General features: G+C 43.2%; 1 protein-coding gene across 1 annotated transcript in view; it reads left to right on the top strand.

Annotated features, from left to right (window-relative positions):
• Positions 1–23644, top strand: part of LOC127645045 (myomegalin-like) — a 123153-nt gene extending 99509 nt beyond the window's left edge. Inside the window, exons 32-40 of the mRNA XM_052128560.1 lie at positions 2575–2699; positions 4431–4649; positions 6347–6448; positions 8301–8515; positions 8609–8752; positions 18864–19002; positions 19516–19562; positions 20327–20381; positions 21648–23644. Coding sequence (XP_051984520.1) covers positions 2575–2699; positions 4431–4649; positions 6347–6448; positions 8301–8515; positions 8609–8752; positions 18864–19002; positions 19516–19562; positions 20327–20381; positions 21648–21793 — 1192 coding nt within the window. The 3' untranslated portion in view covers positions 21794–23644. The remainder of the gene's footprint in view (positions 1–2574; positions 2700–4430; positions 4650–6346; positions 6449–8300; positions 8516–8608; positions 8753–18863; positions 19003–19515; positions 19563–20326; positions 20382–21647) is intronic.
• Positions 23645–25842: the final 2198 nt, after the last annotated feature.

Here is a 25842-nt window from a genome sequence, read left to right as displayed (position 1 = left end):
CGATTCAAGGAATGCAAGAAACTCTTACATCAACGGAAGATCACTTTTGCTCTGATGTTCCCGGACAAACTGAGAATAGATACTAAGGATGACTGTAGAGAATTAACATGCCTAAAGCAAGTGATGTCTTTTATAGAGACAATGGAGTGAACTATTTGGTGATTTTCATATGGCCCCCAAGTGAGCTGACTCGCTGTACAAACACTTGACTGTCTGAGGAAGCTGGGCGCCATGTGTTCCTTGTGACTGGAGTTTGTTTTGTGTAATAACACTCAAAGAATCTTTTGCATCGACGAATTGTCGGTTTTACACTGATGTTCCCGGCCAAATTAAGAATAGATACTAAAGATGGCCACAAAATATTGACATGCCCATAACAAGCGATGTCTTTCATAAAATAAATGGACTGAGGATGTCATGGTGTGTTTCTCATGTTCCTCCAAGTGAGCTTGACTATATTTACTTGACCAACCGAGGAAGTTGGAGATTGTTTGAGGACTGGCACTCCTTCGGGACAGTTGTGGATGAATCTGCTCGTTCTTTGTGTTTATGCCTCCTATTGGCTGGAGTTTGTTTCATGGAGTATTTTTTGCAGGACGTTGGAAGGATTAGGGCATCTGCTGCACTTATGAATGAGCCAGAAAACTGAACATTCGTTTGAATGTCTGAGGAGAATTTTAGATTTTCTGTGCTGGTTCCGCTAGCGGCTGGAACTTGTTTTGTGAATGAATCTACACGTTCTTTGTGTTTATTGCACTTATGTGTTGGAGTTTGTTTTATAGATTATTTTCTGTTGGGTAATTCTGTCTCACAACATTTGTACAGAAGAACCTTACTTGAATGGACGCTGGTTGGAACTGTTGTGCACGGGGTTAAAGTGCATGTTTTTCTTTTTTCTGTTTGTTTTGTTCTGGGGGAACTTCAGGGTCTGACTGTGGGACTAATGTCAAATGTTAATATTCCTCTCCATGAGGAACGTGAAGGGTTGGGGCACCCCATAAAAAGAAGGAAGATTTTTTTCTTGTCTTTAGCGTAAGAAATATGATATAGTGTTTCATATTTCACCACATGGAAATTTACCCAAAATTTGGGAAGATTTGGGGTAGACATGTGTTCTTTAGTGCTGGCTCAAGTAAGACCAGGGGAGTCATTACACTGATCAATAAACATCTACAATTCAAATGTCTCAAACAGATTAAAGACACATTAGAGTCGTTATTGTTTAGCAGAAATTCAGGGGCAAAGGTTGATTTTGGCTAATATTTAAGCACCTAACGCTGATGATCAGGGCTTCTTTATAGATCTTGAAGGGATGTGGCACCCCTCATGATATAATATTGGGAGGAGACTTTAATCTATTGATGGATTCAGTCCTTGATCATAGTGAAGCAAAAGTATGTAAACCCCCTAAAGCAACACTGACGCTTCACAGGATGTGCACAAATCTTCTGAACCCATCTGGTAGAGACTATACGTTCTCTTCATCAGTCCATAACATTTATTCTAGAATATATATATTTATATATCTAAATCCCTCATTTCATCTGTTGATTGCTCAGTTGGAAATATCTTAGTCTCTGATCAAACCCTGATGAGTTTAGAGGTGCTGCCACATATGGAGAAAAATAAATAATAAAGTTGGCACTTTCATGTGTCCCTACTGCAAAATCATGATTCCCAACAAATGTTAAAGGCTGAAATCAGTGTTTATATGGAGACCAACTGATCCTCAGTGTCCTCTGTGGGCGTGGCTTAGGAGGCACTTAAGGCGGTTCTTAGGGGTCGGATCAAGAATGTTTTGGGCACTCAAATTCCATTTTCCCCAGACATTGTATTTTGAGTTATGGGGCGGTCATACATTTGGGGGACAAATATATATAAAAATGTGTTCTGACTAGTATTATGATTGGCAGACAAATAAATGTAAGGGGTTGGAAGTCGGACGGAGGGCCATCATTTCCGGATTGGTGTGCAGAGACAGAAAGTGGGGTAGGTATTTGGCCATTTTGAGGGACTCTCGGGGAAGGGATAGAAGAGAGAAGTTTAGTTTCATTATGTATTTTTGTAATATATTTTATTTATATTTATTTTGGTATGTTTGTGTGTGTGTGTTATTTTATGTGACCACAGGGGTGTTCGTTGAGGGTTAGGGTGGGGTTGGTGTTTGGGGAGGGCTATTAGTGGGGTTAAATGTTGATTCGTGTATGGGGTAACCTCCTCGTGGTGGTGATTCGGTGTGTATGTGTTGTGTTTTTCTTTGATGTGTTTTTGCTTTGCATCAATGAAACATGTTAATGTTAAAATGTTAAGAAAAACAGAAATATATTTAAATATAATTTTATGCATCATCTTTAAAGGCTCACTCATGTGCTAAAATAGATGTTCAAATTTTTTTAGATTTTCCAAAAAATAGAAGCTTCATACAAATACAGTCTATGAAAATATGTACTGAAGGGTGATTTGGACCCAAATACTCCATTTTTAATTGGTGAAGATTTGAACTGTTGTTTACCAATAGACATAATATATAAATGAAACTGAGTATGATGTAACTGGTGGTTTTTGTTTTGTCAGACTGCAGCATGAGGCGAGTTTACTACAGCAGCAGTTATCAGAGAGTCGACAACTACTGCACTCACTACAGTGTGAACTACAACTGTACGACCGAGTGTGTGGAGGAAGAAAGAGCGCCCCAGCAGGTAAAACACTGCAACATGACCACTGTAAATATGTCTGATTAACAGTTTTTATTGATTAACAAAGAAAAGCAAAACATATTTTCACTGAATCAACATTTAACCCCCACTATTACCCCTCCCAATCCCCAACCCAACCCTGACCCTCAACAAACTGTCCCCATGGTCACACATGATTATAGACACACAATAAATAAATAAATAAATAATACAATAAGCACACACATTTAAAATTATACTACTTTCTCAACTGCCCCTCCCCGAGAGCCCCCCAAGAACGTCAAAGAGCTGCCCCACTTCCCATCAAATGAATCCAAGTTCCCTCCACATGACCCCCATCCTCCCCATCTCTGTGCACCACTCCCAAAACAAGGCCAACTCTCATCCCCTTAGAACAATCTGTCTGCAGATCTTACCCAATTTTGTATGTGTTTATCCCCCGCCCTCCTCATTGTCACATGTGGTCAATCTGCGCATCGGATCACGTGACTCGTTGTGCATGACACCGCGGAGACTCACAGTATGTGGAGGCTCATGCTACTCTCCACGATCCACACACAACTCACCACACGCCCCATTGAGAGAACCACTAATCACCACCACGAGGAGGTTACCCCATGTGACTCTACCCTCCCTAGCAACCGGGACAATTTGGTTGCTAAGGAGACCTGACTGGAGTCACTCAGCATGACCTGGATTCAAACTCACGACTCCAGGTGTGATAGTCAGCGTCAATACTCGCTGAGATACACAGACCCCCCTCCTTAACTTTCTTTAAACTTTCTTCTTACTGTATGCAATAGGAGATGTTTGGCAGAATGTTTAAGCTGCTTTTATCCTCACAATAAAAGTGGACAGTGATTTTCACTGTCAAACTTCATAAAGGACAGAAAGCATCATAACAGAAGTCCATATGACTCATGCGCTATAGTTCATGATAGATTTATGATTGTTTTGTGTCAGGAACAGACCCAAATTTAAGTTGTCTAACAGTTAGACTTAGTAGGTCCTCATAGCGGCACATTGTGACCTACTGTTAGTAGATGTGACCATCAGAGACTCCAGCCACCCGAGTCATGGGCTGCTCTCACTGCTGCCATCAGGACCCGCACCAGCCGACTTCATGACAGCTTCTTCCCTCAAGCAATCAGACTTTTGAACTCTTGATCGCTCATGATACATATATCAGCACACACTTTATTGCCTCAGACTGGATTTTATACTTCTTTATACTAACACACTGGCAACTTATAATCAACCGACAGCTGAACATCAACACAACACTTCATATTTATTTCCACTGATTACATTTATATTGTGTATACTGTATACTGTATATTATTAGGTGTATATTGTATATTGTGTTGTGTAACAGATGTGTAAACTGACAATAAACATCTGATTTACACATAGCACATTGTCATGACTGCTGTGTTGCTCGGATCTGCACCGAAGACTTTCACCCACTGTTGCACTCGAGTATACGGTTGAGTGACAATAAAGGGATTTGATTTGAAAAAATTCCCCTTTGCAGCAGTTCTCAAGTGTGAACATTCAAACTTGCCAAGACTGTTCATGTGACACACAAGAACCAATGACTCGACGTGTCTTATTGTGTCAAGTTTGAATATGCACATGTTCAAAATGATTTTAATGAAGCAATTTTTGATTATTTCCTTTTGGTGAAATGTTTTTACAAAGGTGCTCTTTCTGTCTCCCTTTCTGTTTGTTTAGGATACGTGTGTGAGGTGCAGTACCCGTCAGTGGAGTTAGGGGCGCTTTTGCTGGAGGTTCGAGCTCTAAAGTCTCAGCTGGAGCGCAGTGTGCAAGAGAACGGCGCCCTTCGTCTTCAGCTGCAGAAACAGCTCGAGCTGTTCGGCGGGCAGCGGCCGTCTCCCCTTATACCTGCCAGCCCGCTGCGGGATGTGCTTTACCGTCGCCAGCTGCTCCACGGTAACATGCACTGATTCTCAGTTAATGCTGTTGCTTGTGTACTGAACACACTGTGATTAATATTAATAATACATTTGATTTATTATGCTCTTTTCTTGCACTCAAAGTGCTACAAGATTAAAATATAAATGTAACAACAAAACAATTGAGTTAATAAAAGACTCCCTTAAACAAATAAGTCTTAAGCAACTTCTTAAATCAATTCATGGGTTAGGGGCATTTCTAATGGAAAAGGAAAAGCATCCCATAGCTTACAGGCTCTGAAGGAGAAAGCTCTTTCCCCATCGATTTAGGGTTGCAGGAGGACCGCTGAAGAGCAAGGGAGTTAGCAGAATGGAGAGGATGAGAGGAAGTATAAAGTGCAACAAGGTTGCAAAGATACACTGGTGCTATCCCATGAGCTGCTTTATACGTTAAAATGAGAGTTTTAAAATCAATACGTGCATTTATGGGAAGCCGATGCAACTGCAAGAGCACAGAGGTAATGTGTTGATGTGGAGAAGTGTAAGAACACGAGCAGCAGAATTCTGAAGATACTGAAGACTATTTATGGGTTTTGCTGGTAGACCTGAAAAGAGGGCATTACAATAATCCAGCCCAAAGGTAATAAAGGCATGGATAACCCTTTCTGCATCAGCCAGAGAGAGGAACGGCCTAAGTCGGGCAATGTTTTTAAGGTGGTAGAATGTGAATCAAGTGTCAGCGGAGTTTCAAAGATGATGCAAAGGTTCCACACTTGAGAAATGGCATCAGGCTGTTATCAACCATCAATTTAGGATGGTCAACTTTCCGAGTAGCAGACGGTGTTCCAATGAGCATAAACTCAGTTTCGGAGCAATTCAGTTTCAGAAAGTTATGCTGCACCCAAGTTTTTATTTCTTGCAAGCACTCAGTCATAACAGTTCAAGTGCAGGTGAAATCAGGGCTAGTGCTAACTTAAGTTTGAGTATCATCAGCATAGCAATGATTCCCAAGGCCATATTTCCTAATAATATGCCCGAGGGGAAGCATATAAATGCTGAACAGAGCGAGGCCCAAGCACTGATCCCTGGGTAACGCCCTGATGAACTGGTACAGTCTAGGAGGTCATTCATGACCCTCAACAAGACTGTCTCAGTGCTATGCCACTTCTGAAGCCTCATTGAAAAGGTTCTAATAAATTATTTTGAGACAGGTAATTGTGTGACTGGGCTGCAACAACATGCTCCAGAACCTTTGCCAAAAATGGAGGTTAGATATATGCCTATAAATTGACAGATCAGAGGCATCACATCCAGACTTTTAGGGACTGCTGTGATTGCTGCCATTTTTAGTGCAGGGGGAACAGAGCCAGAATTTAATGAGAAGTTTACAGTTAAAATGATTTGGGGACTTATAGAACAGAAGGAAGGGGAAGTGAATAAAGTTTTGATGAATAAAATACAGTATGAGTGCATTTGGGAGCAATGTTGTGTAGTGAACATTTTTGTGCTTCATCATGTGATGTGGTAACACACTGTTGTAGTAATTGATGTGTGTTGTCATGATATCAGACCTTAAAATCTGAACACAAGTGCTCACTGAGATGCATGTTATTAGCATGTGTAAACAGAGATGTGTCACAATTCTAATACCAGAAGTAAACAGGTGTTTGCGGTGTGTGAATGGATTCGGTTTGTGTGTGTGTTTTGTTCTCACTGGGTTGCCGTGTTCTTCAGACCCCTCCCCCTCTCCTCCCGTGAGAGACGTGGGTCCATTTTCTGCAGGACCGCCATACTCGCCGTACTCTGAGCTGGAGGAGAACACGCTGAATGCTAACGGTGTGTGAATGCTAACTGCTCACCGCATGACTTTTCATTGTATCATTTAGAAATAACATAAAACTCACTGCTGGGGCAGATTTGCCTTTATAAGGGAAGATATTTTCTAACCATAAAAAACCCAACTCTGTAAATCTAATTTCCTTAAGGGGTTTATTTTGAGTGTCTGACTGTATGTTATCCCTCTTATTACACGGCTACTTGACAAATATATATATATATATATATATATATATGAACAAAACATTTGATTACACACAAGGAATTTAATGACAGATGTGCACAGAGAATACAAGGAGACACAGATAATAATTAAATATAAATATGTGATTATACTATAAGTATACAGTATATAAATATATATATATATATATACCCAGCGTTGGGGAGTAACAGAATACATGTAAATACATGATTACGTATTTAAAATACAAAACATAAGTAACTGTATTTCACTACAGTTACAATTTAAATAATTTGTAATCAGAATACAGTTACATTCAAAAAGTATTTTGATTACTGAAGAGATTACATTGCATTTTATTGTCATTTGTTTCATTTAATATTTAGTCCTTTCAGATGGAAAACATTTATACATATAAATGATCCAAAGTGCATTTGAACAGCGGTGAAACGCTTTCTGATGATGTTACATTCATACGAGCAGACAGAGAATTAAAGTCATGTTCACACTAACCCTAACCTTGATTGGGACCACAGTCGGCTACGATGTGTATCATACAGTCTGACATAATGTCGCTCGTACATTGTGCACCCGCCTTAAGTTTGAAGTAAGTTTGAAGCAGAAGAAATAGAAATAAACCTTGTGTAAATTGTTAGCTTTACGCTAAGCTAAAATGCTATTTCTAGCCATTTTACATGCACATTTGACTAGACACCATCATATTTAATATCAAGAAAATTCACATTGGATCATAATAAAAAATTTTCTAGTAAGATCTTTGATATTAGGGCAAAAATCATATTCTTGATCATTATTTTTGCATTGTTTTCCTGTAAAAATATCTAAAAATCCTTAAAACAAGATCAATTAGATGAATCTTGTTTTAGAAACAACACTGCAGAAGAAATTTCAGTTTTTCAGAGAATGTATTTTTAACATGTGTTTTGAGTTTTTATAGTCAAAACAAGTGAAAAAATCTACCAGTGCTGAAGAAGTAATCCAAAGTATTTAGATTACATTACTGACCTTGAGTAATCTAACAGAATACATTACAAATGACATTTTACAGCATGTATTCTGTAATGGTAGGATTAGGTCACCCTAACATAACCCAATACATTCAAAAGTAACCCTCCCAACCCTGTATATATATATATATATATATATATATATATATATATATTATAGAAATGCACAGTAGCACAGAATACAGTATGTAAATAGACCATATACACTTATAAACAAGGGAATGTAATATGCAGAAGAGGTTAGGCATGTTCATTATAAATATGACTGAATAAGATATTGCACATGATTGTACTGCACTGTGGAGAGAAAAATGCTTCTTTTTCTGTAGTTACAGTATTTAGGAAATCACCTGCCCGAGACAACAGTCAATTATATACTTGATAAATCTGTATAATGAGTACAGAATATAATTATTCACCAATCAGAATGAATTATTCTGTATAATAAAATGAAAAGTTAACAGATAAAAACAGATGAATTCACAACAGGGGCATTTCTGCTCGAGTCCTGGTTAATAATTTACACAGCACTGATCAACTGTTACCAATGAGCGATATATTAAATCAGGAGTTGTAGTATGATTCGTTTTTTTAATGAACTACTGTATGTCCATCTGCTAATAAGCTTGTCTCATCTCAGACTCACTCGAGCCTCATGCAGATCTAGAAGGAGAAGCTCCGGATGGCTCATTCGCTCATCGTAATGGCCGTCATGTGATTGGTCATGTGGATGACTACAGCGCGCTTCAGCAGCAGGTCTTGGAAGGCCGAGGGCTCCTTCAGCACATGGAGGCTGCGCTGCAGTCCTGTCTCAATAGTGCCCTACTGGATGTCAGCGCTGGGAATGCTAGGAAGGTAATGCTGACCCTAACCCTAACCCTAACCCCATCTGACAAATCACAGCAGTTTCACATACAGCGGATGTTTAACGTGTTCTTTCTGTTCCAGTGTCTGGACTATAGCACGGTGAAGACGCTGCTCTCCGACACAAACACTTTACGACAGATTCTGGAAGAGGCCATATCTCTGCTCAAGATGTTCTGGCGGGCAGCCCTACCAAGCAGCGATGGCCCTGCCCACCTCATCCAGAGGGTTTGAACTTCCTCTTTATTTTATAAATAGCTTCTGCTCTACAAAGCTGGTTGAGTTTAAAACAGGTTGAGTTTGTATCTGTACATATGTTCTCTGAATATGAGCATATAGTCGAGTCAGACCCACACAGACACGATTTCACTCATAACTCAGTTTTGACTGAATGTGTAGTTACTGTGTTTAGCCTTTGTAAGGCAGAGTAGTATAGGCATAATGTGTCCATGGACTTATGTGTTATAATCAGGGTATTTAACTTTAATGCCCACCAGTCACAGACACTGTTAAATGCCCAATTTAACAGCCACTTTGTATATATATATATATATATATATATATATATATATATATATATATATATATGTGTATATAATTTTATAAAATACCAATGTTTAATCAATTAAATTCATTAATATTTATTAATAATAATTATTAATATAATTAACAATGATCAGAATACACAATTCTTCCACAAGTAATATAGTTCATTCTCCTAATGGTTGGTGGTTTACAGTTTAAAGAACTCTTAAAAAGTCTTAATTTGCCCTCATGCAAATTAAGGCCATAAATAGGCCTCGGAGCAACTAGCGTTACATTCATAAGGTCATGCCATTAAATGTTGCATGAGGGATTGTTTTATCATTAGGTTAATTAGGGTGACCAGACGTCCCAGTTTACCGATACAGTCCCGGTTTTAAGAGGTATGTCCCGGTGTCCCAGCAATTTAATTGAATTATGTCCTGTTTCAGCTGGTAGGCTGAAGAAAATGGTTTGTCATCCAACTTTTAATGTCCTCAAGACAATTAAAGAGCATCTATTATCAGGTCTAACTGGTAAATAAAATTGGGAGTCGTCAGCGTAGCAATGATAGGAAATATTATATTTCCTAAAAATGCAATCCAGGGGCAGCATATTAAGGGAAAACAATAAAGGACCCAATATGGATCCCTGAGGGACACTGCAAGATAAAGGGGAAGATGAATATGAAAAGTTGCATAAGTTTACTGTGAAAGTCCTTTCTCTCAGGTAAGATGCACTGTAGAGCCATAATCCGTATGCCGACCACACACTCCATCCAAGAGAATTACATGGTCAATAGTATCAAAAGCAGCACTGAGATCCAATAAAACCAGAATAGCACATGAGTCAAGTGAGAGTAAGATGTCATTTTTGACCTTCAACAGAGCAGATTCAGTACTATGTAAGGATCTGAATCTGGACATAAATAAGAGTATACCTGAGAATACACAACAGGCAGTTTTGAAATGGGCCAGTAGTTATTGTGTGTAGCTGGATTGGGATGTTTTTTTAAGCAAAGGCTGCACAATTGGATGTTTAAAACTGGCTGGTACTATTCCACTAGCTAAAGAACGATTGGTTACGTATGTAACCTCCGTTCCCCGAGGGAGGGAACGACACGTTGTGTCGGAGAAGCGACACTACGGGTCTCTCTTGAGCGCTGATATTCACCTCTAATCTATTGAAAAGGGCCAATGGGAGTTGGCAGTCAGTATTTGCATACCCCGCCCCCGGACATACGGATATTTAAGCGGGGCAAATACGGGAGTTCATTCAGGATTTTTCTGAGGAGCCGGAAATGGTCTGGCCACAACAGTGGCTCGGTTCAGCAACATGGCGGAGGAAAGACACAACGTGTCGTTCCCTCCCTCGGGGAACGGATGTTACATACGTAACCAAACGTTCCCCTTCTGTCGCTCTCTCCACGTTGTGTCGGAGAAGCGACACTAGGGGACCCATTCCAATCTTGCCATGCGCTGAACCGTGTACGTGAACCGCCGATACAGAGGCGGGCAGGGATTTCATCCAGTGCCGCACATCGTCTGGACCTGGCTGCACGTACCTTTCCCCAATGCCCCATAAGAACATCGGAATCCTTCTAGTTACCCTGGGAGGGGAACAAGGCGATGTTTGCCAACATGGGAACGGGCCAGCCTCTTTTCTCTCTATGTTTCTCGCATAGAGCAATCACGGCCGGGGCCCTTACACGCATATAGGGAAGGGGGTCTTACCCAGACCCTGCGGAGACCACACCTGCCCTTTTTCTTGGGGAGGAAAAGAGGTAGACACGTCACACGGTCGTCTTAGGGCTCGTGTGGAAAGTATGGTGCGGTGGTAGATCCAGCCTCGAAAGGGGGGAGTTGCTACAGCACAGCGACCGGGGCAGCTGTAACTGCCTAAGGGAGACAGGGGGGTCCGCTCATAAGGGGACAGAACCGTGGACTTACACACAGGGGGAGTCCGAGCAGGAGGCCTTACCTGTGGAGCACCTATACCAGTACAGGGTAGCCATTAGGGTACCCGCAGTGGCTTGGGTCGGCGAGTTCCTCCACTGAACCGCGGACCCGGAGGGCTAGGGAGGAATCGACCAGGGGCCCGACTCGGAGTGGGGCGCCCTGGGAAGAAGGTGCACTACTTTACCTTGACGTCAGGAAAAGGGCACTGGGCACAAGCGATCCACCCGGCCAGTCGGTCTATGTGTTACCGAGTTCTACAGGCTCGGACCTGAGAAAACACGAGACGCAACCGACTCAACGCGGAGGTTGTAAAACCTCGCGAAGGTGTTGGGTGTTGCCCAACCCGCGGCTCTACAGTTGTCTGCTAGGGAGGTGCCCTTGCCAGTGCCCACGAGGACGCAACACCCCTTGTTGAGTGAGCTCTGACCCGCAAGGTTGGGGCACGGCCTGGGTGTGATAAGCCAGTGTGATGGCGTCGACAACCCAGTGGGCGAGCCTCTGTTTGGAGATGGCATTCCCTTTCTGCCGTCCCCCAAAGCAGACAAAGAGCTGCTCAGAGCGTCTGGTGCTCTGTGTGCGGTCCAGGTAAATGCGCAGGGCGCGCACTGGACAAAGCAACGAAAGGGCTGGGTCTGCCTCCTCCCGGGTTAGCGCTTGCAGGTTCACTACCTGATCTCGGAATGGTGTGGTAGGAACCTTGGGCACATAGCCCGGTCGCGGTCTTAGGATCACAGACGTATCTGCCGGACCGAACTCCAGGCAAGTGTCGCTGACAGAGAACGCTTGCAGGTCCCCGACCCTCTTGATGGAGGCAAGCGCGATCAGCAGGGCCGTCTTAAGAAAGAGGGCCCTGAGTCCAATTGATTCAAGCGGCTTGAAGGGAGGTCTCTGGAGTCCTGCCAAGACTACACTGCAAAAAATGATTTTCTAGACAAGTATTTTTGTCTTGTATTCCTGTCAAATTATCTAAACTTTCTTAAAACACGATTTATTTACTTGTCAAGCAAAATGGGATAAGATATTAAGTCTTGTTTTAAGATAAATCTAACTAAATTTAGTGAACTTTAGACTCAAAACAAGAAAAAAAATCTGCCAATGGGATAAGCAAAATAAACTTGTTTTCCTTTTAAATTAAGTTTATTTTGCTTACCACATTGGCAGATTTTTTCTTGTTTTGAGTCTAAAGTTCACTAAATTTAGTCAGATTTATCTTAAAACAAGACTTAATATCTTATCCCATTTTGCTTGACAAGTAAATAAATCGTGTTTTAAGAAAGTTTAGATAATTTGACAGGAATACAAGACAAAAATACTTGTCAAGAAAATCATTTTTTGCAGTGTACCGAGAGATACCAGGAGGGAACTAGGCCTGGCCGGGAGGGATTCAACCTCCGGGCGCCTCTCAGGAACCTGAGGATCAGGTCGTGCTTGCCCAAAGACTTGCCGTCTACAGGATCGTGGTGGGCGGCAATGGCGGCAACATACACCTTGAGGGTGGGTGGGGACAGCCTCCTGTCCAGCCTCTCCTGTAGGAACAGGAGCACTGACTTGATAGCGCATCTCTGCGTGTCTTCAGTTCGGGAAGAACACCAATCTGTGAACAAGCGCCACTTTAGGGCGTGAAGGTGCCTGGTAGAAGGGGCTCTGGCTTGGTTGATTGTATTCACAACGGTTGCCGGTAAGCCGGCTAGCTCTTCCGCATCCCGTCCAGGGACCAGATGTGGAGGTTCCAGAGGTCTGGGTGCGGGTGCCAGAGCATGCCCCGTCCCTGAGAGAGGAGGTCCTTTCTCAGGGGAATTCGCCAGGGAGGAGCTGTCGCGAGAAGCCTGAGTTCCGAGAACCAAGTCCGAGTGGGCCAGTAGGGGGCCACTAAAGTGACTTGCTCCTCGTCCTCCCTGACCTTGCACAGCACCGGTGCAAGAAGTCTCACTGGGGGAAATGCGTACTTGCGCAGCCCCGAGGGCCAGCTGTGTGCCAGCGCGTCTGTCCCGAGGGGAGCCTCTGTTAGGGCATACCAGAGCGGGCAGTGGGAGGTTTCCTGGGAGGCAAACAGGTCTACCTGGGCCTTGCCGAACCGTTCCCAAATCAGCTGGACCGACTGGGGGTGAAGCCTCCACTCCCTGCCGGGCAGGCGTTGTCGTGATAGCGCATCCGCTACGACGTTGAGCTTGCCGGGGATGTGAGTGGCGTGACTTGAGTCGCTGCTGGCTCCATAGGAGGAGACGGCGGGCGAGTTGTGACATGTGGTGGGAGCATACGCCGCCTTGGCGATTTATGTACGCCCCCACTGTGGTGCTGTCCGATCTCATGAGGACATGTTTTTCCCGAACTAACGGGAGGAACTTCCTGAGAGAAAGAAGGACGGTCAAGAACTCCAGGCAATTGATGTGCCAACGCAGCGGGGCCCCTTTCCAACGGCCCGCTGCTGCGTGCCTGCTGCACACGGCACCCCACCCGGACCGGGAGGCGTCGGTTGTGACCAGGACGCGTTGGGACACCTGCTGTAGGGGCACTCCTGCCCATAGAAAGCAGAGGTCTGTCCAGGGTCGGAGTGTTTTGAGGCAGGCGGGGGTGATCCTTACCCGATGCATGCCGTGGTGCCATGCTTGTCTCGGGACTCAAGTCTGGAGCCAGTGCTAGAGTGGTCACACATGCATCAACCCCAGCGGCGCAACCGCCGCGGAGGACGCCATATGCCCCAGGAGCCTCTGGAAAGGTTTTAGAGGGACCACTGTGCCTGGCTTGAAGGAAGGGAGGCAGTCCAGCACCAACTGAGCACGCTCGCGAGACGTGCTGTAATTTGAGACTGAGTCTAACTCCAACCCGAGAAAAGAGATGCTCTGAACCGGAGTGAGCTTGCTCTTTTCCCAGTTGACCTGAAGCCCCAAGCGGCTGAGGTGCCGGAGCACCTGGTCTCTGTGTGTGCATAGTAACTCTCGAGAGTGTGCTAGGATGAGCCAGTCGTCGAGGTAGTTGAGAAATGCGGATGCCGGCTACTCGTAGCGGGGCAAGGGCCGCCTCTGCGACTTTCGTAAAGACGCGAGGGGGCAGAGACAGGCCGAAGGGGAGGACTTTGTACTGGAATGCCTGGCCGTCGAACACGAACCGTAAGAAGGGTCAGTGTCGTGGCAGAATTGAGACGTGAAAGTACGTGTCCTTCAGGTCTACCGCTGCGAACCAATCTAGATGCTGAATGCCAGCCAGAATATTTCTCTGCGTGAGCATTTTGAACGGGAGTTTTAACAAGGCCCGATTGAAAACTCGCAAGTCCAGGATTGGTCGTAAGCCGCCACCTTTCTTGGGTACAATGAAGTAAGGGCTGTAGAAACCCTTCCTCATTTCGGTTGGAGGGACGGGCTCTACCGCGCCCTTGGCTAAGAGGGTCGTGATTTCCGCGGACGCCCCTGAAGGGGGGTGGGAGCCGGGCAAACTGAATTGCGTAACCGAGTCGAATGGTCCGGTGCAGCCAGCGTGATGCATTGGGAAGCGAAAGCCACGCTTCCCAGCTCTACACTAGGGGCACCAACGGGACGAGTATTTTGGACGTACCCGGTGGGGCCTCGCAGCGGGGCGGAACAGGTAATGCAGCGTCGGGCGGCTTCGTTGCAGCCTGAGGCTGAGGTGCTGAGAATAGACTCAAAGCACTTACCTTGCTCCGCGCACCCGGCAGGGGGCGGGTTCGTGACTGAGGAGGAGGTCTGATGCTGGCGTCCTCTGGACTCGTCTGAACCGGCCGGCCGGGGGACAGTCGTGGGCAGGCGGAAGGCGAGATCGCCGCGTCCGGTGTACCGGGACTGTCGTAATCTGAAAACAGATTGCCGTGAGAACGGCATTTGCGGGAAAGTTGGCCCAGAGGCAAAGAAAATAGCTCTATTATTGAGAATGTGGAAAATGTAAAAACAAAGGATTCTCCTCCCGGCCCTCCACCGGGGAACGGAGAGGTCTTAACACCTCCGGAGCTAACGTCTTGGTCTCTGGGTCGGTCGTCTCAGGAGCGCCAGGGAGCCTTCCGGGTCCTCAAGGGGGTCCGTGAGACGAGGGGGCGTCCTCTTTCTGCGGGGAGCTCAACGCGGGGCTGAGAGCTAGGCCCGCTCTCGTTCGTTGAGGCGGAGCACCACTTCCTTCCTTGAAAGCCGCAGGAGGACGCCCTCGGCGAGCAGACAGGGCATGGCCCCTGGCGGCAGGTTTGCGGCGGGGCAGGACGTGTGACCTGGCCTCCGTCTGTTTCTTCACCACTGAGGACTGCTGGGTGGAGTCGTCAGGTGGTGTTGCCGAATGGAGCTGGGAGACTGGAGAGTTTTGAGAAAGCGTGCTTTGTCTACCTCCTGTACTACGACCAGATCCAGTCCATTTGTTATGTTTCTGGACCACGAGGGTGGACATCGCCTGTCCGAGTGCAGTTCCTGCAGCACGTCAAGAAGAGGACTACCCAAGTGCAAATCTTGAAGTACCTTGGCCCGGTGGATTTGCAGGGAGGGGCCATGGCATGCAGGGGGGGAGCGGTCTGGGACCATTCTACCGCCGAGGGTAGTGAGAGCGGAGGAGCGAGGAAGCTTGGCTCGCTCAGCTCGTCGGGCACGTCTGGGAAGGAACGGGGGGGCGCGGCTGTGGGCGGCGCACCAGCCCGTGAATCATCAAGCCCGGGGAAGCAGCGGATCTCCGTGCGTCAGGCTCAGACTGGGCAAGCAGACCCGTAGGTGGCGGCCCAGGCGAGTTATCCGCATCCGATGCCGCTGTGATGCTCTCCGATGCAGCAGTGATGTCGTCGTCCAATGTCCGGGAGCTCCAGGGACCGGGCGGCTGGCCGTTAGGCGGACCACGCTTATCCCGAGCTCGTGAGGGGAGCAAGCAAGCGTGCAGGGGGCGGGGGGTTTCGAGCGGTTTTTACCCGGCGAAACGCAGCCTGCCATTATCCCATTATCCCGGGAAGGAGGCGAGGAGCGGAGGGCGGCTGAAGTGGCTTTCTTCCTTACAAGAAAGCAGAGTTTGCAACGCTGCTGCAGCTATGTTCTCAGGCTGAAAACATAACCCATTGGAGAGCATGCTCATCCCGAGCCCGGACGGAATACAGCAAGCGTGCCGGGAGGCGGGGGGTTTCAAGGGGGTTCACCCGGCGAAACGCAGCCCGTCATTGACCCCAGATCGTTTTCATCACCCGTGGCGCCTGCCTCAATCCCGTGGGAAGGAGGCGAGGCGCGGGGAGCGGCTGAAGCGGCTCTCTCTCACTACAAGAGAAAGCCTACGACCGCAATGCTGTCATGGCTATGTTTTCGTACTGAAAACATAGACCATTCATAAAAAACGCTGCCTGCGTGTTTCGCAACCCAGGTAAACCCAGGCATAAAAGCCAGGCGGTTTTTATGACCGTCAGAGGTGGGGAGAAATCACCGCCTCCAAAAACTACACAGGGGCGGAAAGGCATCTTCAGAAAGACGCGTCCTGAAAAGGACGTTCAACGCCGCTGTGTTTGCTCTTTTAGAGAAATTTACTCTTTTAAGGAAAATAACTCTTTTAATATACACAGTGTGTATGTGTGTCTACGCTGTCGAAGCGCTCAGGGGCAACAATGCACGCCGTGCAAAGTGAAGAAGTGTTGTGCGCCGTCAAGATCCAACAGCATGCAGATCGTCAGAGGAAACAGGAACGTTTTATAGTGGTGTGTAAACTCGCAGCAACTGCAGACAGACCATCGGCTCCGAAGAAATTTTCTGGGCGGGGTATGCAAATACTGACTGCCAACTCCCATTGGCCCTTTTCAATAGATCAGAGGTGAATATCGGCGCTCAAGAGAGACCCCTAGTGTCGCTTCTCTGACACAACGTGGAGAGAGCGACAGAAGGGGAACTGCTGATAAATGACTATCACAGTAGTACTTACAGTTGCAAAAACATCTTTGAAAAGATGAGAAGGAAGAACACTTACACTTTGAGCACTTGATCTTTGAGATTACATCAGATAGATGTGCTATAGAAACTGGCTGAAATTTAGTTCAATAGCAGAGAGGCACTGGACTTGAGTGGTCCAACGACAAGGTTGTCTCGGGGACGCTCGTGGACATGCATGGCCTGATGGAAGGGATGGATGCTGGTAAGCACTGTCATGTAGGGTTGGCGTGCACATTTGTCTTTTTTCAGTTTTTTCTGGGGAAAGTTCAGGGGGTTGATAATGATTATGTCTAAATCCAAAGCTTTGGCTCTGACAGTGTACTGCCCAGTAACGGCTTTCCAGCCGGGTGCCTTCCAGTGGCACAAACAGGGCATTAAATATTTGGACATTTTATTCCCAGCAAATTTGTGTGATTTAGTCAGAGTTAATTTCGACCCTTTAATAAAAAGGTTTTGAGCAATGTGGGCAGGTGCGCTTCATTACATTTATCTATGATTGGGAAGGTTTATGTTATTAAAATGAATTGTCTCCCAAAATACCTGCTACAGTCTCTCCCTGTAGATGTCCCCCTCTCTTATTTCAAGTAATTTGATAGTATAGTGACGTCCTTCATTTGGAATGGGAAACATCCCAGATTACATTTCAGTAAGTTACACAGGCCGATTAAAGTTGGGCTAACCCTACCCAAGATTATGTTTTATTATTATGCGTTCGGTCTCAGACATTTGTCTCATTGGTCGCTTCCACCTGAGAGAGCCCCTCCCTGGTTTTGTTCTTGCCCCTATTTCACCATTGCAAACCCTTTCTATCAAACTAACCGGAGAAGTGAAGTTACACCCCATTATCTCACATTTGCACTTGGTGTGGGCAAAAGAGTGTTTAATTTGAACATTTATTTAAATGTTGCCTCGAGCATATGACTGAACCCAAAATTATGTATTAATAATTCCCCTTTCTGCTGGTTATAGTGGATTGTGAGGGGGGTTACTACACTCGGTGACATGTATGAGAGGGTTGAGATTCTTTGGAAATTTGGTTCAACATTTTGGGATCCCCAGATCTCAGTTCTTCAGGTATTTACAGCTGTGCCACCTGCTCTGTATTGTTTTTGGGAGTAGCACCCCCCCCCCCCAAAAGCAGCAGATACTCTGGGAGGGGTGATTACTGCTTTTGGGAAAGGTCATGAGGCATCAGTGTGTTACTCCCTGATAATTCAGAGTCTGGGGGGCGGAGCTTTAACTTCTCTCAAGAGATTATGGGAGAAAGATTTAAACTTGGTATTCTAAAAAACATCAAGTCTGTATCTAGAGATGCAAGGTTCTGGAGCGCCCTCAATTCTGGAGTGGTGCTCGGAGATTGGGAGGGCGCGACTTTTGAAGAAGGGTCATCTAGAATTAGGACTCATTTGTGGGGAAATGGGGCAAATGTTTGGCATTTTTGGAGGGCTCTCGGGGAGGGGCAGCAGAGAGAGAGGTGAAGATGTTAATGTGTGTGATAATTAAATATATATATGTTTATGTTTGTCCATAATCATGTGTGACCACAGGGATGGTGTTGAGGGTCAGGTTGGGGATTGGGAGGGGTAATAGTGGAGGTTAAATGTTGATTCTGTGTATATATGTTTCTCTTTTCTTGATTTAATTTATTAATCAATAAAATATTAATCACAAAAAAGAAACAATGGAATGTAAATATTGAACAGGATAATTTGTGTAAATTCAGTTACGATATTGTCGTATCTGTTGTCAAATAGCTTCTTCAGGGCAGTTTTTAAAAGTATTCCTTATAGTCTCTATATGAGCTCAAAAATGCTGCATACATAATAATTATTGAAGAAGTCTCTTTAATGCAGTTTAATATAGTTTTAGATCAAGTGCAGGACATGTCAATTACCCATATATAATCACAAATTATAGATCACAAAAAATGTAATCAAACTTGAATTGTCACTGTGGTGGGTTGTTTACTCACAGGAGCAGTCCATGCGGGAAGAGATCCAGACGCTGCGTCTGCGTATCACCGAGCAGGAGGAAGTTCTGCAGGGAACCATCCAACGTCTGCGCAGCTCCAACCGCACCAAAGAGAACATGGAGACCTTCATTGTCAACCAGCGTGAGTATAAACGGGTCAAATAATTCACCCAAAAATTAATAGCTAAATAAGTATTCACCCTCGTGTTATTTCAAACCCATTTGTCTTCCTGCCCTCTGTGGAACACAAAGGGATACATTTAGAAAAATTGTAGTCGCTTCTTCATAATGCAATTACAATGAACAGGGACTTCAAAAATAAGATAAAAACACACAAAAGTAAAGTAGTCCAAATGACTCATGTGTTACATACACATACTGTACATACATATATAGACACATATACATATATGTGACATCAGACTTTATGATAGAAGCTTTTATTATTTGATTTTTTTTTTCCTTTTTGGAGTGGGAAAGTCAAGCTCACTATGAAGTGTTCTTGAATGTAAAAATAAACAATAACAACATACAGGTTTGTAGTGACATGAGGGGAAATAATGACAGAATTATCATTTAGGTTAAACTATCTCTTTAAATATGTTAATGATGGTGTGAGAGTGTTTGATTTTGAATGAACTCATCTATCTAACAGTGTCCAGGACTCGAGATGTGCTGAGAAAAGCTCGAGTGAATCTAGAGGTGAGAGTTTAGCGTTCAGAACTGAGAAAGATTTTACAATCCACTTCCTGAATGTGAAATGAGGTTGCAAATGGACTCCTGCAGTCATGGAAAACCTGGAAATATCAGGGATTTTAACATGTTTTTCCAAGCCTGGAAAAGTCTTGAAAATTAATAAAACTTCCATCATTTTTTTTAATTCAAATTCTTTTTTTTTATTATTCTTTTTTTATCTTCAAGCATAAGCTTTGATGGCGGCTTTCTGTCCATTTTTAGTTCCAATTGTGAAAAAGTCTGATTAATATTTTGGTCATGCATAGAACAATATTTTGCTCATTTTGTGGCACTTATGTGACAGAGTTGACTACCGAGGAGAATCTCGAGAAGTATTTGTTTATTTGCTCTGTTCCTGTGCAAAATGACAGTTTAGACACAAGTAACACATGTTTGGTTGCATATTAGACGACCCATAAGTGTAGTTTTCTGTATGAATTACCCATAAAAATATTTGCCAATTTCCTTAAACATTCGTTTAAAATGGCACCTATAGACATGAGTATTACATTTATATAAATGTCATATTTAATATAGTAACTTTTATGGACCATAGTGAAAGTGCGCTTCATATACCAGAATTCTCAAATTTAACTCAAAGTCTTTAAAATAGGGTTAAACAATATAAGGCCACATTGAAAAGTGATCTGGGGTATGAACAGTGTTTGTGTTTGTCCTTCATCTCTCTGTCTATATTCTTCTTCTTCCTTTCTGCTGTTTTCTGTATCCAGAAGAATGAGCTCAGGATTTCCTCTCTTAGCTCCTCCTCTTCCTCTCTTTGCCATGGTAACAGTCTGGGTTGTGTTGTGTGCATTTCTGTTGCTTTGACATTAACACAGTTTCACACATTTCTGTGCAGTTTGATTATGAGACGTGTGACACGCCACCAGTGTTAAAAGAACATTTTCATAATTTGAACACAAACACAAAGATATTTTGATGTAGATATGATGTGGATATATACAATGTAAGTCAATGGGGCTCAACACTTTCAAGCTCCAAAAAGCACATAAAGGCGCCATAAAGGTAATCCACACAACGAGTGGTTGAATCTATGTCTTCTGAAACCATATGATAGGTTTAGGGAGAGAAACAGACCAAAATGTAACTGCTTTAAGCCTTGACATCTGCAGTCTCTTTGGCTCAATCATGTTTGAAGTCCAATTTAACTTCCTCGTGCTTGACCAAACGCACAGAGCACTGTACACACTTCAGAAGACATGGATTAAACCACTGGAGTCGTGTGGATGACCTTTATGATGCCTTTATTTGATTTTTGGAGCTTGAAAGTGTTGATCTAATAATCGAAGCATTTTTTGAGGTTTTTGGTCCAATAATTAGAGCAATCCCAACTTTTGAACACATGAAAAAAATGAAACCCAATAGTTTAAATTGAGCTGTGTGCTGGTTTATCTCTACCTCTTTCTTTCAGTTGACTGCTCGTTAACACCGGGTGTCATCACTAATTCAACATTTATCACTACACAGAGGAGTTTCAACACTGCTTTAGTTTTATGGGCACACATGGACACTGAGAAGTGTTGATTTAACACTGGTGGTTTTGTAATGCATGGTTGTAAAAGTTCAATTAATGCTCATGAATTTACTCATGATTAATCCAGTCAGAACCATTTTTTGAGAATTCGATGTAAAGAATAGATATTATTACTAACCAATAATGTTACATCAATAAACCTGAGGGTTTTCCAATGCTTTACCTCTTGAAATTAATATTTTCCTATTTCACATAATTATGAACACAAAGAATTAAAACATTTCTGTTCATTCATAGATTCATGATTAGTAGAGATTATGCAGAGTTCTTGAACATCTAAATTTCAGATTTGTGTTGCACATTTCTCACATGCTGCTGACCTCCATCACTGAACACACCAGCATGTGCACTAACAGAGAACAGCATTTAGAAATGTGTCTACAGTCAATCTTATCTGAATTAACCCCAGGAACTCTCTTAAACTTACACAAATCATTCTAACAACCGTGGTGATGCGATATTTTGATGCGTTTAAGATTGTTCACTTTGTTTTCCAGGTAAAGTCCTCAAAGGTGTCTCTGCAGGGTCTTCTGATTGGGGTCATGTGACCCCTGCATGTGCTGACATCACCATGGAAACAGTCGGTCTGCAGTCCAATAAGAAGCAAGGCAGGGAGTGCCTTAAACCAACTGTCTGCCATTAAACCAGCTAACACCTCTAACTAACCTGCCTTTTTATCTTTCCTATTTCCTTTCCCACTAGAAACAAAGTTCTTGCCTTCAGAAATTACTATATTGTGCATCCTGGTTGCCATTGAATGTGTTGATGCCATGTTAAAGTAGAGACTGTTAAAAGTCTAGATGCCTGTTGGTTGGGTGTTTGTGATAAGACACTTACAGAAAAGTGTTTAGGACACATTTACTGTCCAATGTCTATAATTCAGCGCTCTGCTGCTGTGACAAAGATGAACTGGAAACAGACTGCTGGTGAATTCCCTCGAGTATTTCAGGGAAACATCCACACAGCTGGTTATATGAGAGCAGCACTGTAACCTCCGAGTGCTGACCGCAGCGGCCCGTCTTTAAACGATATAATAGCAGCATGTGCAATAACGTCATGTGAGATTTCACAGAATGTTGTTTTACCCAAAGTATGGGTAATATTCACACTATTATTATTATTGTCATCCTCCAGTACTACTGACAGAAGTGGAATGTTGTATTTAGTATTTGCATGGGAGGTTTATTAAACTCAAACTAGCACCTGTGTTTGTGAAGTTCACCAAAACGTGCCAAAGTTTAGACGGTTAATTTCCCTCATTTTGCTTTAACTGTCCCATTTAGAGAGGTGTTGATGTGGACACCTGTATGTAAACTGCTCTCAATAAACCCTCAGAAACAATTCTTTTGTTCATTACATATGAGCTTCCTTGTTAAATGATGGATGACTTTAAAGAATTAATGCATTAGTTAAGAGTACACACGATAGAAAGCTGTTGAAAACTGAAAATAAAATAAACTGGCATTGGTTTTTGTACAGCTGTTCCTGTGTGAATATAACCAATGACCGTTTTCTCCACATTTCTACAGATGACAAACTTTGGCAGGGTATTGGTGGGACCAGAGCTGCTGATGTCACAATCATGTAGCCAATCACAATCAGAGGTGTTCATTCGCTGCTCTCTTAGATTCACGCTGTGTCATTTTGCATTGTTCAGAGGTGTACATAATGTTACTTGCTGTTGTATTCATTTTTAGGTGTGGTTCAGTATTCTGATTTACTTTGTATGCAAATGTATGGGTGGTTAGCTGTGCAATAATTGATCATGTTGTGAGACATTATGTATGAGTTTACATGTTGCATATGCTGCTCAGTTGAATGTGTTCATTGCTTCAACGTAGAAGTTGCCTGAAATATTATGGAGTTGCCTTGCCTCAGATTTCTTTGCTTAGGCTGGAAACAGAGCTTGTAATCTACACCGTACGTGAATGTTGCTTTGCCTTTAAGGTGATGAATTCTCTTGAGAGAAGGAAATGCAATATCAATTTTAGGCCCTGTGTGCGCTTCACTATATTTGGACCTCGTATTATTTTATTCAGAACCCCAAAAATAACAAATAACCCAAATGAAAAGTAGCAAATGGTCTGAAAAGATGCAGGAAATGTTTTGGAGAATATACCAAAGCTAAGCCAGTAAAACAATAGAGAAAAGAGTTTCATGTTGGTTCTGAAATCTGTATAATATGTAAATATATTTGCTTAAAGACTCATTTGTTGCCATAGTTACTGATGTGCTTGTGCCATAATAAAAGGTTGCCGACACAAGAGCCAATCAAACTCTGTGTCTGAAGATGAGGACTACATGTATGTTATATTGTATTATGAAGGCTGTTCTTGAAACACATTTAAATGAATAAATGCTGCAAATGCGTTCATTTTGTTTTCATTAGAATGTTGCATGTTTATCCAGTTTAGAACTAATAATTTGAAGCAAAAAACTAAAACAGATTTTTTTCTAAGAGAAAAAAACATTACATTTTAAAATTAAGTTTGTGAAATCTTTCCTCCCAAATGAATATTCTGTAACAGTAATTACGTAAAGCGGACTGTGAGATACAGTAATGTCATCACATCACATTTAGACAGATAAGGAAGCCATTATCTAGAGTATATATAAATAGAGTGGCACTCAGATTTATTTGGAGTAGTAATACATATAGCTCACCTCTGTCCAGTCTGTGGAGGGATAAACTGAAAATGTGTAATTTATTCTCACGTTAATATAGATATTAAAAGTCATTGATGCTTTATCTGTTTCATGCACATTGTCCAATGACTACAAATACCAGAAGGGACATGTTCTCTGAGCTTGATATACTTTTATTTTCAAACAGCACCACGTTTAAACATGCATCTCAAAATTTTCTCACAAATGACTCTTCTAACATTGAGTCCAAAGACAGTTCTCTGAACTTGGTATACTTTATTATAAACCGTTATACATTTAAACATGTGTAACGTAGCAAATTAATGTCTTGAAAATTCTAACATGTATTTAGCTCATGCTTTATAACGTTTAAAACGAACATGTCTTGTAACCTACCCAAATGAAAACATCATCTAACAATCTTGTCTTTTATCTAATTTTTTTTTGCATTCACAACAACTAACCCATTTATAACAGTATTCAAGTCAACCATAAAATTAACTTAAGCTATACAAAAAAGAAAATAAAATTACGAGTTTCAATAATGTCTGTATGCCATTGCAATAAGTTGTTTATCATTTTTTCATAAGTCATCCAGCCCATAGGTGCCGATCCCGTGGGTGCTTCAGTGCCCGAGCACCCACGGAGAATACCGAGCACCCACGTGTAAAGCGGACAGTCGTGGGCCAAATTTACATTGATTTGATAGCAAACTCTTTGATAGCAGTGACTAAGCTGCTGTGATTTGTTGTTTCACTGTCAGGCACCTGCCCTTAACCCTGAACACCAATCACAGAGTTTTCCTCCTGTTAATCTAAACCAGAGAAACTTTACCTGACCCAGCCTATGCTGTGCCGCGCATATGTCCACTAAATTAACCGCCAATATTGAGCAAGCCTGGCTGCAAACTCGTTCGTTTTTAGTTACCAGAGAGATTTTGCCTCAACAAAATGGACAATGGACAGTAAAAAGAAACGTAGAGGGTATGGGGAATTCAATTGTTTAGAGCACCCACCAGCAGAAACATAAATCGGAGCCGCTGATCCAGCCCATTTTCTTTTTAAACAAGAACAAATTACTTTCCACTTTCTCTCATTAAGTTGTTAAGCAGACCCTCATTAATGATGTCTGATTAATTTATTTTCTTCACAAAATGTGTACCAGTATGTTCTGTTCCTTCATAAATGAGATGTCTTATTTCGTTCAGACTCAAACGACTAACTCGATCTTCAGTGAATGGGCATATTCGTTTAGTGGTTGAAACCAATGATATGCTCCTTAACAGCATGCACTCGACTGCTATTGGATCACACTACAGTCAATCTTACCGGCATGAAAAGCCACCAAAGCAGTTTCGCGGTTCCATTGCGGGCCCGTCAAAACGTGTGACGAGTCATGGCTCCACGGGCTGATCAAAATATTTTGGAGGGCCATATTCGGCCCGTGGGCTGTAATTTGGGGACCCCCCTTAAAACAATCCCCCCAACAGATTAAGTAGGAGAGCAACGTGAGCAGCGAGACTGCGTCAGCTGTCCCTCCAAAGCCTAGCTAGGCATAGTTTCGCTCCCCTACTAAATCCCTCTCCAGAAACCCCTAAGGACCGAATGGTTGAGCGAATATAATTCCTCCCCAACACAATTGGTCCCTATTCCTAATTTCTCACTTCTGTTCACCCTACATTTCGTCCTTCCTTCTTAACCATTATCAGAAGTTCTCTTCAAAGATTCCTCTGTCATTTCCTTCAGAGACTTCTTCAACGCTAATCCAATGATATCAATGTTGTTCAATAGAAGCTTCTTTCCCATAAATCCTCGACACCTGACATCCACAGGGCTTCAGACCTCCATTCATTTTCTCTGCACTCGGCAGCCAAATCAGCATATTTGTTGCTTATTTCTGTCATGGGCTGCCTCCAGTCCCTCTTTCCATTGGACAGTAAGCTCAATAATTATGACTAATTATGATCATTATCACAAGCAAACTGTATGAAAAAGCCTGTACCTCCCTCAATAACACTTCACATATAGCCTGTGATGAGGCACAATG

The sequence above is a fragment of the Xyrauchen texanus genome, chromosome 6 (genome assembly GCF_025860055.1).
Source record: "Xyrauchen texanus isolate HMW12.3.18 chromosome 6, RBS_HiC_50CHRs, whole genome shotgun sequence".
In the NCBI taxonomy this organism is placed as follows: domain Eukaryota; kingdom Metazoa; phylum Chordata; class Actinopteri; order Cypriniformes; family Catostomidae; genus Xyrauchen; species Xyrauchen texanus.
Note: the sequence above shows the minus strand (reverse complement) of the source record. Positions and strands in the feature narration are given on the sequence as shown.